Source organism: Leptinotarsa decemlineata, unplaced genomic scaffold (assembly GCF_025532065.1).
Source record: "Leptinotarsa decemlineata unplaced genomic scaffold, Ldec_3_MD MMD2_tig00026354_RagTag_RagTag, whole genome shotgun sequence".
Lineage (NCBI taxonomy): Eukaryota > Metazoa > Arthropoda > Insecta > Coleoptera > Chrysomelidae > Leptinotarsa > Leptinotarsa decemlineata.
In genome coordinates this window covers 16,658,860-16,675,112 of record NW_027412702.1, presented here as the reverse complement: position 1 = coordinate 16,675,112, position 16,253 = coordinate 16,658,860, and the positions used below count along the sequence as shown (strand labels likewise).

General features: G+C 34.8%; 1 protein-coding gene across 3 annotated transcripts in view; it reads left to right on the top strand.

Moving 5' to 3' along the window:
- The window catches only part of 5-HT2A (5-hydroxytryptamine receptor 2A), a 391,848-nt gene that overhangs the window by 123,577 nt on the left and 252,018 nt on the right, over positions 1-16,253 (top strand). For all 3 annotated transcript variants that reach the window (XM_074184568.1, XM_074184567.1, XM_074184569.1), the window contains exon 2: positions 15,484-16,051. In XM_074184568.1, coding sequence (XP_074040669.1) covers positions 15,508-16,051 — 544 coding nt within the window. In that variant the 5' untranslated portion in view covers positions 15,484-15,507. The remainder of the gene's footprint in view (positions 1-15,483; positions 16,052-16,253) is intronic.

The following is a 16,253-nucleotide window of genomic DNA, read 5'->3' as shown; positions in this document are numbered from 1 at the left end:
TAAAATGTAAGTATGCACATATATTATAGCTATCATAAGTCTATTGTTACTTTTTTAGAATGAAATAATGTTACTGAAAATATAAATACACGAAATTTGTGTCACATATTAAAAGAATATTACGTGCTTGCTGGTTGTACTGTCAACAGTACATGTGTAACGCATACTACACACGAGAGAGAAGAAGCCTGCCTTCCGCTGACATATGCGTGAGAGAGGGAAGCCAGACAATCTGGCGGCGTTACGTGTCCAGTAACGAAACGGTTCACCCTCCCATGAGTAGCTTTTACTTCAAAGGGTCCAGGTAACCCTAGAGATATAACAGAAAAAAAAAGATGAGTTGAGATGAGATGAGTTCTGAGGCAAATGTATGTTAGTTCGTCGATACAAGTAACCACAAGTTGTTTGCAGCAATTATTCGATTTCGTATACAAAACATGTTTAGCTTCCCCCAACGGTCATTGAATATTCAAAATCAATGATGTTTATTCAAAATTGGAAGTGGAAGTTCATCTTATTGAAAATAATAATGATGACAAAATGGTTAAGGCTTTCGCGGTGGTGGTTTTCAGTGTCACTATTTTCCGGGTTGGAAGGCCAAGGATTTTTGGAATTTCCTGAATGTTGATTCAGATAATATGATGTGACAAAACATGTACCTTGATTTGGTAAATTGTCAATAACATTCCTTGACCCCTTTCTACCTCTCACCACGCTGTTTGCTGATCTTGAACTTTTTCTAGAGGGATTCTTTATTCTGAGGTTTAGAGCTTCTTGTTTTCTGTTTTTTTATTTATTATAATTTTATAATTTAATCAATTATATAACTTTTAAATGGCACTTTTTTTATGTATAGTTGTAATATATCGTTGGTCAATATTTGTTTATAACAAATTGTTAAACAAATAAACAATTAAATAATAAATAAGAAAAAATTTTTTTTTTCAAACTATTTGAAAGTGTAAATTATGATTTTTAAAAGCGAAATTATTCCTTAACTAATTATTTGAACAATCGAATTCGAATTCGAATGGAACAATTAAAAATTGAAATTAAGAAAAAAAAATGTTTTCAAATCATAATTATCTCTAGGCAACAAAATAGCAAAAAAGTTTTTCAAAAATTTTGAATTTCTCTATTTGTTTAAAACAATTTAATAAACAAATTACGTAAAAAATTCATATCCTATGTTAATAACTACCATTGTTTAATGTGAAAACAGACATAGCTGAATATCAAAAAAAATTATCAACAATTTTTAGATATTTTATTTTGCAATAGATATAAAAAATCATAATTAACAAATTAATAAATTTTCATTATCTTTCACCGCAGGATCGTATGAAGTATATATATCAAAAGGGCTCCACGAAGTTTAAAATTTATAGGCTAATTATTTATATCTTTTTTCCCATTATTTATGCCAACGGTGATTGGGAAAAAATTTGTTAGTTAACAATAGAATAACTTTTTGAAAAATTAAAATGACATTTTATGTTATAAAAAAATTATTTCTTTTGATAAACTCCCTTTAGCGGCAGCGCGCGCATGCCGTAACAGCCGCGCGGAACCCTATTTTCAACGTCAAATTGAAATTATAAAAAATGGAGATAGAGTTTCGGAAGTCAAGATTTTTTTATCGGAGATTTCCTCCTCTTTAAGGAGCTTTTTTCAAAATTGCTTAAATAATAATATTCTTTGAGTTATTAACGAAAAACTAAATACCATTTTTTTTATCTTATTTTGTTAATAACAATTGCAATTTTCTACTTGCTCCAAAATCTTTCAAAAACATTTTTCTAGAGGTTATTCCGAATAGTATGAGCTATCGTTCATATTTTTAGGACGCTTATCTCTATTTTCATGTTTTTGAACTTGTTGATTAGACTAGCATGTTAGGCGTACACATTCTCGAACCATCACTCCACCCTTTCGTAACTGTGTCGTGAGTGGCATACCAAGTTTCGTCCAAATAGAAAATTTGCCGTTTTTCTTTTTAATAATTAATTATTTGTTCTAAGTATTTGTTACGCAATTCCACTATTCTTCTGCTTTCCATAACTGCTTGACGTTTGTTCATTATTTTGAATGTTAATCCTAGTTTCTTTATCCAATTCTGAAGAGTTTTGTCACAGCAGCTCGTTATGGCCGGAAGTATTCAATTTCTTCCTTATGATTTCAATTGTAGGAATCTCATTGCTGTTGTAACAGTCGTATATTGTTTTTTTATGATTTTATTAGATGAACATCTGAAGGTTTTTGTAATCCCGCATCAAATCTGGTCTTTCGTTCATAAGGTTTGTTTTTGACTATTTTACGTACAGTTGAGAAAGGAATTTCGGTCAAATCTGACGTTGCTTATGATAGTTTTTTTCCCTCGAAACCAAACTTGATATGTAGATTATTATATATATTGAAATAAACTCTTTGTGTTTCAATATTCAAATGCATCCGAATCTTATTCACTGGTATCTCTTTTTCGCATTGTTCATCAGCGCTATTGGAATCACTACACAGGAAAAAGTCTGCGTTGTTGTCACACTCGTTATTACTATTAGTACTTGTCCAAGGACGCCACATTTTAAACAAATAACAAAAATTTCAAGTAATTATAACTTCACCAATATTAAATTTCAACACTCAAATCGCGATCAGTTCGTGAACTGAACATTCTAACCATCCTTACATTCTATTGGTCACCGTAACATGACTTCAAATTTAATTTTATGACTCTTCAGCCCATCATAAAATTCGGTTAGTAAAAATTATCCAATTCGAACCGCTGATTCTTCAGCCCACGTGGACTAATTCGTAGCGGCATCATTCCTTTGTATTGGTTTTTTTGGCCTTTGAGTTCGCCGAAGCTTTAAGAATTACTATATCGGTTACTTCGACTATAACGAAGCGGTTTACCCACCCACGTTCGAAACGGCGTTTACCAGTGCGAAAGATCTGATTCTGTGCGATCCAGGCTACTATCTACATCGGTAACTGTTTAAAAATCTTGAACTCCATGGTGGATGGGAGAGACGTCTGTTGCTGAAAGATATTCAGATGTCTGATAGTGCATCTTTTGAAATAAGGATGCTACCAGGCATTCATTCTATATCCGAGTTTATCTCGGACACGAATCTGATACCTAGACAAAGAGTCAAATTCAAAACATGTGTGTCTGCTTCAAAAAGTCGAGTGAAAACATTTCCTTGGGTTTATGAATTCCACCCGATGGAACATGAATCAACAAAGTTCAAAATGCACGCAATGTCAGGTATAGATATTTTAATGTCATTTTCTATAGTATTATTAATGAATGGTTCTTAATGAGTCGATCAGAAACTGCTGTTTCATTTTTATGGCTGGGCAGACCATTAAATGCACTTTATGCCTGTATGGGAATTGAGTATACTGTTATGTAGTTGGTAACTAGGCGATGAAAACAGTGATTAATAAACTGATAAGACGTAAATTGAGTTATACTTTCGTAATAACGATGAATAGAATCGGACTCCCCAGACGTTCATTCAGTAAAATCTATTTCAGCAGCAGTTATAATGAAAGTGCCGAATCTCCACAAAAAACCGACTAGATTCTCGCATTAGTAGGAATAAAACTGGAAAGCAATCAATTTTCACGGGAATACCAATAACACCATTCCCTGATTCGTGAAATATTATTGGTTTGCTAGGAATTATGGCTTGGTATCAATTCCTCGAATCGATTTTTCAGATAAATGAAGCGATATCTGATGTTCAGTAAAAGGCTCACATAATGCAGTGATTTAGTTGTTATTGTGCATTCCCAAGAATTGTTTTTGAAGCTAGGAAGGATTCATTCCGTCAGAATTTTTGATTGACAATTGTGTTTTCTTTTCCAAATCTCTCCAGTCTCATTGTTGAAATTATTATATCACGAGATACCAACCCGCAGTTTCTGAATCCATTTGTAGGTAAATCAAATGTAGAGCTGGGGATGAAGGAGGTTAATTCACAGAGGCATGAAAAATAGTTTTCTTATGACTTTTCTGCAAAACTCTATATTTCATCGACAGTTATACCACAGGACTTAAAAATGTTACCGATAGATTTCTATTTTTGTAAGTCAAAACTCGTTATTTAGCGATACCATGAAACCCATGAACATGATAAAACCACGAGCCTGTGAGACGAGTGATTCCACCTTTCGCTGGTTTCTCGATTGGTATTGGTAAAGTGAAACAAAAGTTTGAGTTAAAAAATTAGACATTTATCTGAGGAATTTTTTAGATTGGCTGGTGTTCGTGAAGATTAATCCTGAAATATTTTCAGTTGCATGTTTTGATAACACAGCACAACTTATATTTTTCAACAATATTCAGTATCAAATTATCTAAGAACAATTCGTTCAGGCCAGTCTCAGCTCTCTGCACAGTAGGTTAATGGACTGACACTTATCAGAAAACAACTACTCCCCTGGCTAATACCACGAAGGGCGTTGGATTATATCCGACAGGTGTCAGTGCAGGATTCTTCACAGAATTTATTCCTGCATATGCTGTTGGCGATACAACTGCCGCAATAGATTTTCAATTATTGGAACACACTTGCAGACCGGTTTCGGGCTGTTTGGCCACTCGTCAGTGCACGGTAGTGTATATCATCAACATAAAGTCGATGATTTCCGATAATTGAAAATTGAATTCCGTCAGAGTATCATTCCTCGAACTGAGCTGAAGCATACAACAAACAACAGGTTTGTCGTCGCCCCATCTGCCTGTGAACGAGGTAACCAACTGCATATCCGAAATTTGCCCAATTCCTCGTATAAGGAAAGAAAATTTTCACATATAGTCAGTGGGCATACTTGAAGACTGGCTATAAACCCAATTATCTAAGAACAATTCGTTCAGGCCAGTTCAGTATGTCCCCAAAGTATGGAATGAATTCGATATTTTCAAAACCAAAGGTCGTTTCACAAAAACCTGAAACACGTCGATTTTTTATTTTGATATTCTACATTTTACAAAAAAAAATTCATCATACAGGGTGATCCATATTATTGTGATGACGTCATCGGTATTTTTTTAAAATGCAACACCCTGTATTTGGTGTCAGTTTTCGATAATCCGTAACAAGCTGATTCCGAAAAGGTATGATACTTGGGATCTAACGGACAGAATTTGAAAGATATGCGCTTAGAAAATAAATTTTATTGATATCTAATAAAAGTAGAAACTGATTAATTATTTTATGTTTTTTTGTAATGATTAATTCAACAATGGGAAAGTAATACCTACAGTATTGAATACATGACTTTATTTTGAATGTTCGAACTGTAGTCCTTGCTGTATTTGACAGTAATCTAAACGTTGAATGAATTCTTGTTGTTCTGTTCGAATTCTCTCCTTCAATTCTTGAATATTTGCTGGTTTCGTTTTTGAAAACAACATTCTTCAGATGACCCCACATAAAGTAATCCAACGGATTTAAGTCTGGTGACCTCGCTGGCCATTCAATATGTCCACGTCTACCAATGCATCGGTTCGTAAACATTTGGTCGAAATACCTTCGAACATCTGCAGCATGATGTGGAGATACACCATCCTGTTGAAACCATAAACTTTCATCAAAACTTCCAGGATTAATTCTACTGGGGAATAAATTAATTAAAGTAGGTACAAGATATCCCTTTATACGCTGAAGGTATGTTGGCCCGTCTAAAGTACCGTCGAAAAAGTAGGGTCCGATGATCCTGTTTTTTACAATGCCAGCCCATACATTTACCTCTTGCGGGTATTGTGTATGATGCTCACGCATCCAGTGGGGGTTTTCTTTTTTTTAATGTAAAAGTGGCTTCTTCAGAAAAAAATATATTTTTTACGAGGAGACGGTCTCGGTGACAGTCATCCCTCATGACTTCACAAAATTTTATTCTTCTATTTGGATCATTCTCGTTTGATTCCTGTAGAAGTTCGATTTTAAAGAGATGTCATTTCTCCAATTTTAATACTTTGTGTACAGTTGTTTTACTGACATCCAAATCACGACTAACCTTACGAACAGAAGTGTGCACATCTTCTTCAAAAGCAAGTAGAACATCTAGTTTTGTATCATCATTTACAGGAGGATGATATGATTTGCGTGCATTTTGAACTCTACCAGTTTCTCGATATTTATTTTCAATCTTACTTACTGCTGACTGCGTTATGCGTCTTTCTGGATCTGAAATTCATTTACAATTATTTTGAGCGCTTTTTCATACAATTGATTTGATGTAGTTATTCATAGGTTCACATAATATTTCCTACCTTTTCTCACTATTTTATTCGTGTAACAATTTTTCTCCGTAAAAATATAATTGGCATTCACTTCAACCATGTACACGTGTCCTAAGGTATATATTGGTCAAACTGGTAGAATATTTAGGAAACGAATTCAGGAACATCATATGAGCTATATAAATAAAAAAACAAGTTCAACATATTCAAATCATATTTTAGAAAGAAATCATATCTTTAACAAAGAGTTCGAAATTTAACATATAGAAAATGGAGGTTTGAAACTGAATCACCTGGAAGCATGGTAATTTAATGAACTTAAAAATTCAAACATTCTAATAAATGACTAACTGGATTTGAATAGATCACCATTATTGAACTAGTTTTCCTAAAAACAAATGTAGTTTAAAGAACTGAAAAACACGCTTTTGAAGAACATCGAACTGAAAAGTTGAGAATAGTTTTTTAAATAAGCTCAAAACAATAACGAACGAAAAATACTAGTTTCATTGTGAAAAAAATGACGGGCGCTTGATATTAAACTTATTCAAAAAAATATTATTAACTTTTCAGTTCGATGTTCTTCAAAAACGTGTTTTTAGTCTTTTTAAACTATATTTATTTTATCTGAACTTTGGGATCAATCAGCCGTATATTGTTTAGAAAAATGACCATTGATATTTTCCGATTGTGGAGAAAGAGCCTGAAAATCAGCTATCAAGCCCAAGGCAGCAGGCGCGCAAAAGCAGGGTTACAAATAAGGCAGCAGGCGCGCGTGTTAATAAAAAAAAATACTTTTTCCAAATGAAGAAATACATGTAAAGTGAGTTTGAATTGTATCTGCCCGCGAATAGATGAAGCAATAATGTCGATATATCAAGGAGGTTACTTACAGCGCCATCTGTCCGCGAATAGATCAAGCATTATTTCGATATACCAAGGAGGTTACGTACAGCGCCATCTGCTCGCGAATAGATCAAGCAATAATGTCGATAATTCTGTCAAATACACATCCCGAGCTTGAGAGTTACAAACAAACATACATACAGGTAAAGCTAATAAAAGCGTGTTAAAAAACCGAGGAAGTATTATTATTGATGTAGAAGTGAGGTAATATGCTTCAGGTGATCATAATTGAAGAGGTACCTCAGGTATATAGCATAACGATGAGATTGGAACCTTTGGTGTGAAAGTTGAATAACTTTTTTCGAGATCAATTGCCCTAACACCAAACTGATATTTTTGCACTCGACGCGCGTTTCGCCAACAAAGTTAGCATCCTCAGGAGAAGAAAATTGATACCTAGTCTAGTCTAGTCTAGCCTAGTCTAGTCCTTATATACTAAAATTTGTTACCTGAGGTTGTTTACCTGTAGTCCAATATGGAATTTCTCGGTAATTGCAACAGCAAATACATCGGCCAGAGCCGACGAGCGATTAAAACCCGCTTCAAGGAGTATTGTGCACACATAAAATACGGAAGGATAGAATCCAGGATAGAATCCAGTGTCGCCCAACATGCGCTAGACAAGGAAAACAGAATTGGTGAAAACAATCTGAAACTGATTAAGCATTGCATGACACCAGGCTACTCGATGCATGTGAGAGTCTAGAAATAGCAAAATGTAAAAACAGCGTGAATGCCGATAAGGGACCCATCCCGTTTAGCCCGCTTTTTAATCTTCTGTTAGGAAGAGAATAATTAGTAAGAACTTGCAGGTAGTTAATTACCGAGAAATTCCATATTGGACTTCAGGTATACAACCTCAGGTGACAAATTTTAGTATATAAGAACTAACCAGACTAGACTAGGTATCAATTTTCTTCTCCTGAGGATGCTAACTTTATAGGCGAAACGCGCGTCGAGTGCAAAAATATCAGTTTGGTGTTAGGGCAATTGATCTCGAAAAAATTTATTCAGGTATATAGCAGTTGTAGAGGTTTAGGTAATTTGATGGAGGTATTCTCAATTGTACTCACCTGTAGTATATAAATATTAGCTTACGAAGCAACTTGTAGTATTCAAATCACTGTTGAATAAGCTGCTGTGTTAGCGAAACATGTCGTGATATATTTCTCAAATCAAGTTTGTGGAGATCAAATCGTAAGGTGTAGTTCATGAAATTACTATGGATCTTCATTAAGTAACGGCCGAATCATTAAAAAAAAATTATGTTTATTGTCCTATAATTAAAACTGTTGGGCAATTTAGCTATCATTATAATCATATTCGATTTGGCTACATTGAAATTTTACAGTCCATCGATCGGGTATAGGCCCAGGCCTTCCATATTGGTATTTCATCGATTCAGTTCTGGACTGGGTGTTACATTTTCTACGATGGCGACGCTGATTAGAAATTGTTTTGAAGTAGTTGAAAAAATCTTGCAACTAGCACATTGGAAAGAGAGAAAAGAGATTTCCTCATATGAATCATCATGACCCTGGTAACTTTTCAATAGCACTTCTATATTCTGGCTCAATTCGTTGGAAACTTTCGGTGCAACGTTCGAGGTGAATGTAATATGTGTGTAATGTACCGTTCATAAAGAAAACGACCGACTAACCATCAGCACAGACTCCCAGTCCATCAAAGAGGTCGCGTCAGACATAAAACCGAATTCCACTCCGAACTAGTTCCATTATTGCTCGACGTGAATGACTTCTCGTCAACGAGATTAACCGATCGCGAAATAATAAATCAAACCGGGAGTTCCCCGACAGTCGGACTGTCGGCAGGACAGGGTCGGTCTTAGAGCTTTTGACGCCCCTGCTTGAAAAAAAACCTGTGCGTCGTGGCACGCCCGACAGAAGTGATAACATACACTGATCTAAGTTGAACTATTCAATATTGAAATTGTCAACTTGAGACAAGCTTAGGTTATTATTTGAATTTTATGTATATTATTATGATGCAATGTAAGGAAAGCTCATTTATTAATAAAATCATTTATTGATTGTTTTATGTATGTACATATATTAGAGCAACCATAAGCCAATTTTAACTTTTGTAGGATGTGATAATGATACTAATAATGTACATACACGAAATCAGTATCATCATTTTGAGGCTACGTTTCATATAACAAAAGAATATTTTATAATACTGTCAACAGTATATCTCTACAATAAACCCTGAGTGTTTGTCCGACGAGAGTGGGTGAGCCTGCCTTCCGCTGATGTGTGCATAAGAAAAAAGGAAGTCAGACCCTCCCATAAGAAGTTATCACTTCAAAAACATTTTTAGAAAAGATAAGTATTTTGAAAAAAAAATGGCTTTTTTCATCTTCATTATTGAACTAGAAATGTCTTGAATTTTCAAAGAAAGGAAGAAATGAAATAACTTCAATAAAAACTCTTCACAAAGATGTGCAAATCATGCGAAGACGTTTTTGTCAAATACAAACTGAAAAAGTTGAAACAACTACTCTTAAACATCAACAAATGGAAATCAGTTTTTCTCATTTTGACAAGACTACAAACTCGTTATGGAATTGAAGGAACGCTACACAGCATAATTCATATAAATTTATTGATCAAAAATATCATTTATTTGGAAAAGACTCAAATTTTAATGCAGGTACTCCGAAATTTCGGGACGAAATACTTGCCCTTAACACTTCATCAGCACCATTCCAAATAACATTGAGAAACGAAGTTTTATCATTACGACTTATTCAACAAATTATACAATTCTGTTCTTGTTACGATGACACCCGGTATAAATATTCATGAGGTTAATCACTTCAATCCCAGCCACAGGAATTGAGAAATATTTTTTTGCGGAGATGTGAATTGTTGGGAAAAAACTTTACGGCTCTCTACTTCAGAAGTTTCCACAGTACACAATCATTCGACAGATAGAATGCAGGTCACACAGAATAACAATTGTGTGTCAAATTCTTTCGCAAACGAGTTTTATGTTTTATCAACTATACAGAAAAAAATGAGCGAAAAAAAGAACACCTAGTACAAATATTTTTTTGAAACTTTTTTTCGTAATCAGAATCGGTAACAAATTTTTATTTCGCACCGACTGAGTTCGTATAACCAATAGACCATTGATCCTGATATATGGAGATTTTAGATCTGTTGAGAATATGCACATTTTGATTGAATATTCATATTGAGGAAGTGAATAAAGTGAAATGAAGTGATCGATTTCGAAATAAATATATATATATATATATATATATATATATATATATATATATATATATATATATATACCGGGTGTCCCACATTTTATGTGACAGGCAATATCTGGTTTGTTGAAGGAGATACACAAAAATGTTTCATACAAAAGTTTTAGGAGTTCATGAGAGCTATATTTTGATATAATTTTTAAATATACAGGGTGTTTGGTGTAGGTGCTACAGACCAAAATTCCATTTTTTAAAATAGAACGCCCTGTATATCATTACATATTCAGATGCTACGTTGAATTCTGATATCATTTCATGTTTGGTTTTTGAAATTCGGTTACGGCGTTGTTGAGTTATTGCACTTTTCCTTAAATATAAATTTTCAAAAAAACTTATTTACTCGTACACGAATCCAGTCTATATCTTTTATTGAATTGAACTAGACTACTACTGAATACAAACCATTATTCTCACCTCTACGATCTGTTAGAACTGAAGATTTAGAGATCAATGTGTTGGCTTATATTATTATTCATCCACATGTTTCTATCCGTACTCTTGCAGAAGAAGTCGGTGTGAGTAAATCTAATGTACAGAGAATTCTGAAAGAAAATAAATACCACCCATTCAAAATTCAGTTGGTACAAGGTTTGAAACCCACGGACTTTGAACGACGACTTGAATTCATTGCTTGTATTCAGGTAATATTACATGAAAGTCCTAACATATTCAGTCAAATTTTGTGGAGCGATGAATCGCGATTCCACAATAATGGAGTTGTGAATAGACATAACAGTCACTATTGGTCTCAAGAAAATCCCCACTGGGTCCGCGAAAGTAATTTTCAAACTACTTGGGGTATTAATGTATGGTGTGGATTGTTCAATGGCCGCATCATAGGACCTTACTTTTTCAATGAAAATCTCAATGGATTGCGATATTTACATTTTCTAGAAAATTATTTGATCCAGTTGATGGAAGATATTCCCATAGCAGAACGACAAGGAATTTGGTGGCAACAAGATGGTGCTCCTCCTCACAATTCACAGATTGTTACTGAATATCTGGATAGAACGTACCCAAATAGATGGATTGGTAATAAGGGTCCAATTCGGTGGCCGGCTAGTTCCCCAGATTTATCACTGCTTGATTTTTTCCTATGGGGTTATTTAAAAGATATTGTTTTCACTACTCCCCCTTTGAATGTGGATGATCTGAAAATGGAAATTCGACTAGCGTGCAGTGATATTACGCCTGATATTATAAGAGCGACTTGTACGAGAGAAGTGATTCGACGTTTCGAAGCCTGTATAATATCTAATGGGCATCACTTTGAACAATTTTTATGACTTATTTCTAGGTACCTACCATTCTTATGAAATGATTTATCAAGTTATATTATTTACATTGTAATTAATTAAAGATTTGTTTTCGAATACACCTCTTTCAATTTCGCAATTGTTTCATATTCAAAATGATTCCTGACTGAATTCCACAACTCAAAATTGAAACCATTACTTCGAACACCCAAAATTTTGACTAATTTTCATGTGATCTGATGCAGAGAGAATAATTGTATGAGATATTTAAAAAAATAATAGTCGTTCTCAAGACTTTACATTTTAAGCAATAACTCAACAACGCTGTAACCGAATTTCAAAAACCAAACATGAAATGATATCAGAATTTAATGTAGCATCTGAATATGTAATGATATACAGGGCGTTCTATTTTAAAAAATGGAATTTTGGTCTGTAGCACCTACACCAAACATATATATAAATACAGAGAAAGATTTTATCGAGTGTGTATGATACAAATCAAAAATGTAACGAATAGTGGACATAACACTCTACCTATCTGTTACATTTTTTATTTGTATCATACACACTCGATAAAATCTCTCTCTGTATTTATATCCTGGACCCGGATGTCACGCAGGTAGCTATTACTGCCTACGTGGTCATGTTAGATGTAGCCTGGGAATTCTAGGTCTTCTAACTGGAACAACAAAAGTGCGGTTGGCTTCTGTTGTTGACTCAGTGCGTATGTGTTGTTTCCTGCTTTCGACAAACAAGTGTTTCCCATCTTTACACTTGGCTGCACCGCGCTGATGAGGCCAATAGCCAGAAACACGTGTCCACGGTTTGCCCCACTTTTTAGCTTTTCAGAGTGTTATGCCCACTATATGTTACATTTTATATATATATATATATATATATATATATATATATATATATATATATATATATAAAAACGTCAGATTTTAGTCAGGCGTTGGGACACGCAGAATGTATCTCATAGTTGAAATATAAGGTTGAGCCTTTTATTTACTTCAGATACTACTGGTGCAAAATTAACGAATAGTCATCACATTCCTGACCACAAGATTATGGGAGTCTATGGAACGGCCAGATCACATATTTCAACTTGAGTTAGTATTTTATAGAGTTTAGGCATATCTATACCAACTTGAGACATGTGTTAGCTCGTATGAGGCTTTTGGGCTATGGGGGGGCGCCCTGTGACCACTCGGGTTTCCCCTTCTAAGCCGGCGCTGGAGGGGGCCGATCTAGATCCGACCGGATGAACATTTTCACTTCCATCAAGCTTAGTAATTAGCTCGGACGGTTTTATGGCAGGTATTTTTTCCACAATGTTGTCGGGAATGGGATTTCACGAAGCGTTTTATGTGCCTTTAACGTGCAGTATGAGGTCTTTAAATCTGGTGATAGAGTGAACGGAGATTCATGGCGCGAAGGTTCGGAAAGATGAGCCAAATTTATTATAATTGAATTGAGGTTCGGACATTCGATACGTGTGAATTAACTGGAATGAATATTCTGCAGTAATATTGTTGCAAAATAGTTCATTTCATCGAAAGCAAGATAATGTCTTGTACTCTATTCGGAATACGGTTTATTGAAAAATTATATAGATTATATAATTCAGATATATTTGATATGAACGTCGGGATACCGCAAGGATCGATATAGACCCTTTCCAAGATGCTCTGAAAAATTTGAATGATGACAACATACCAAAAGATTGTGAGAAATAGGTATCAAAGAAGTTGGTATGTTGATATGTAGGCAGGCTGGTCTTGGAAATATTTGCGATATTGTTCAAGCTTGAATCACTGAAGAAATCATTTTTATGAAAATAATGTAAGAACTTCCATAAACAGATAAATCATCTGATATGTAGCTCATGCATACAAGTTACTTTCAAATACAAACTGAAATGGAAAGTACTTTTATATAAACATTGTATTGTACAAAAAACACGTTTTCTATACTTTAAATATTCGTTGAATCAGATATCATTCACGGGTATGTTACACAAATATGAAAGAGATACAACTCCACCCACATAAAACATTGTCATCCTCAATGATGGACATCGATGTTTCGGAATAAGACACTTGTCTCATTGGCTACTCAGCACCAATCTGGATGCATTCATTTCGTTCATAAAATTACGTTTTTATGTCAGGAATGAGTTAAATTTATACATGTTATCGATGCCAGTAAGTGATGACATTTATTCGCTTCTTTGATTTTGTCCCAGCCATAGGAATCTTGTTTGAATCAAGAAAATATATTTTCAGGAGACTCTTGAGGCTCTTTTTTTCCAATTTTTTCATCTGAAAGTAACTTCTATGCACGATCCATATATCTTCGTAAAGAGTCCATTCTGAAATTAACTGCCTCCTTTCTTTTTTTTAAAGAAAGAAAATGAAGGAGTAGAAAGCAAAAACATTTCTTTTCATTTCTCTTGAAAATGAACGCCTTTCAATTTCAACCATACTCATACTGAACTCTTTACTTATAATTTCAAGATGTTAACCGAAAACTATGGATTGAAACCACAAATCAGAAAAATATAGATCCAGAGAAAGGCAAAAGACGAATCTTTTTCGACAAGTGATGTTAAAGCTTTGTTTTGCAAAGAACCGCCTTTGGGATCCTCGATTGTCAGTAAATTCATATTGGAATTTTCAGTCGATTCCACAGATGGAATATTCGTGAAGGAAGATGTGATTCCTTCTCATATATATATATATATATATATATATATATATATATATATATATATATATATATATATATATATATAAGGTTTTGTTTTGTTATTGAACTACTACGTTTTATATAGAGGATATCTCAATTATTTTTCTTGCATGAGTAGTATGAAATAGCTTACAGTTTTCCATTAAGGGCAATTTTAAATCCCTGATACCATCAAAATTCCCAATAACCCGCAATTGATTAAGTCAGCATATAGTGAAATGAAAAAAAATGATGAGTGGGTAACATTATTCTTTTGGACTTTTTCAAAGCTATGAAAAGGCGAAGACACCATTTATGAGATCGACAGAAGATTCCAACCATGAATATCCGCCGAATGAAATTCGTTCTCTGTCTCTCGCTGTAGCTTTAACTTTAAGGAAATTAGATGAAAATAGCGCACAAAAACAAATCAGTCAGTCCCACACTGATATCCATGGCATGGGTAGGTATTCTTTCGAACCTATAGATATAGACTTTGTGGAGACAAATGTCATCAAATTTAGTAATCTAGGTTTGTCCAAAACGGACAGTTGAATCCAGTAAAGTATTCGTGGTTCCCCTTTACACAACTGATGATACTTATGGCGAATAGATACAGTGCTATCTGGTGTGGGATCATGAATGCGTTGTATTTGGGCTCTAGTTTCAGAAGGAAATATACCAAAGCTTATTTTGGGCTCCAACCAACTACTTAGTGAATTTGAATTCATAGGTTCGGTGTCGAAAGCGAAGAAAAAAGTTCAGCTCTGATAACATGACACGTGGGTTTGCATTATGAACTAGTGTCGATTATATTAAATTGTTTCCCTCATCACATTTTTGATGTAGTCACGAAAATAAATGAGGGCATAACTGCCCTAACTTCAATGCCATAAAACTTTATTTTTAATTAACGCGAAGAAAACTTCAATCACGCTCTTTGGTTCTAGTCTGAATAGAAATCAACTGGAGAATTCGTGAATCTATGTGGATATTTTTTCGTTTTCTGAAATCAAACTTTTAATTTGTTGCAGAGTTCTATGGATTCCAACTGAACCATGCTATCATCGTTACACTCTGGACCACCGGATGAAAATGTAACAAGATGCACACAAAACCTCACCACCACCCATTGCAACCAGTCAGCAGCTCTCACACTCGTCTGCACAGAGCTGAACCAGAAAATCTACGACTTCTACTGCGAGTCCAACTCCAGCGAGGACGGTTGGTATCATTGCGTCGGCTGCAACGTCAACTCTACCAAAGACCTCTTGGTGAGCTTCTTCTCGTCTAACCTCAGCGATTTCATTATCAGAGTTCCAGATGCTCGGTGCCATCTGTCGAATAAAAGTGACGATGTGTTTTGGTCGTGTACGGATAGTTCTGACATTTCGTGGAGTAGGTTTCATTATGACTGGAGTTTTCTTTTCGTGGTGGTGTTCATAACAGCTGGGGGACTGGGGAATATTCTTGTGTGCCTCGCGGTGTTGTTGGACAGGCGGCTGCAGAACGTTACGAACTACTTCTTGTTGTCGTTGGCCATTGCCGATTTGCTAGTGAGTTTATTCGTTATGCCGTTGGGAGCCATACCTGGATTTTTGGGTGAGTAGCCAAATTTAGATTGAGGCGACATTTCATTGTTCAGGTTCGAACCTATTTTTCCATCGAAGTTATTCCGCTCATCAGCTCATACTCTAACGCAAAGGTAATAGTTTTTGCCAGCAGGGCGTGAGAAGTAAGTTACTCAAAAACCAACTTTTTGCCATGAAACCATTATAACACTCAACCAAAAAGTTATTTGTTG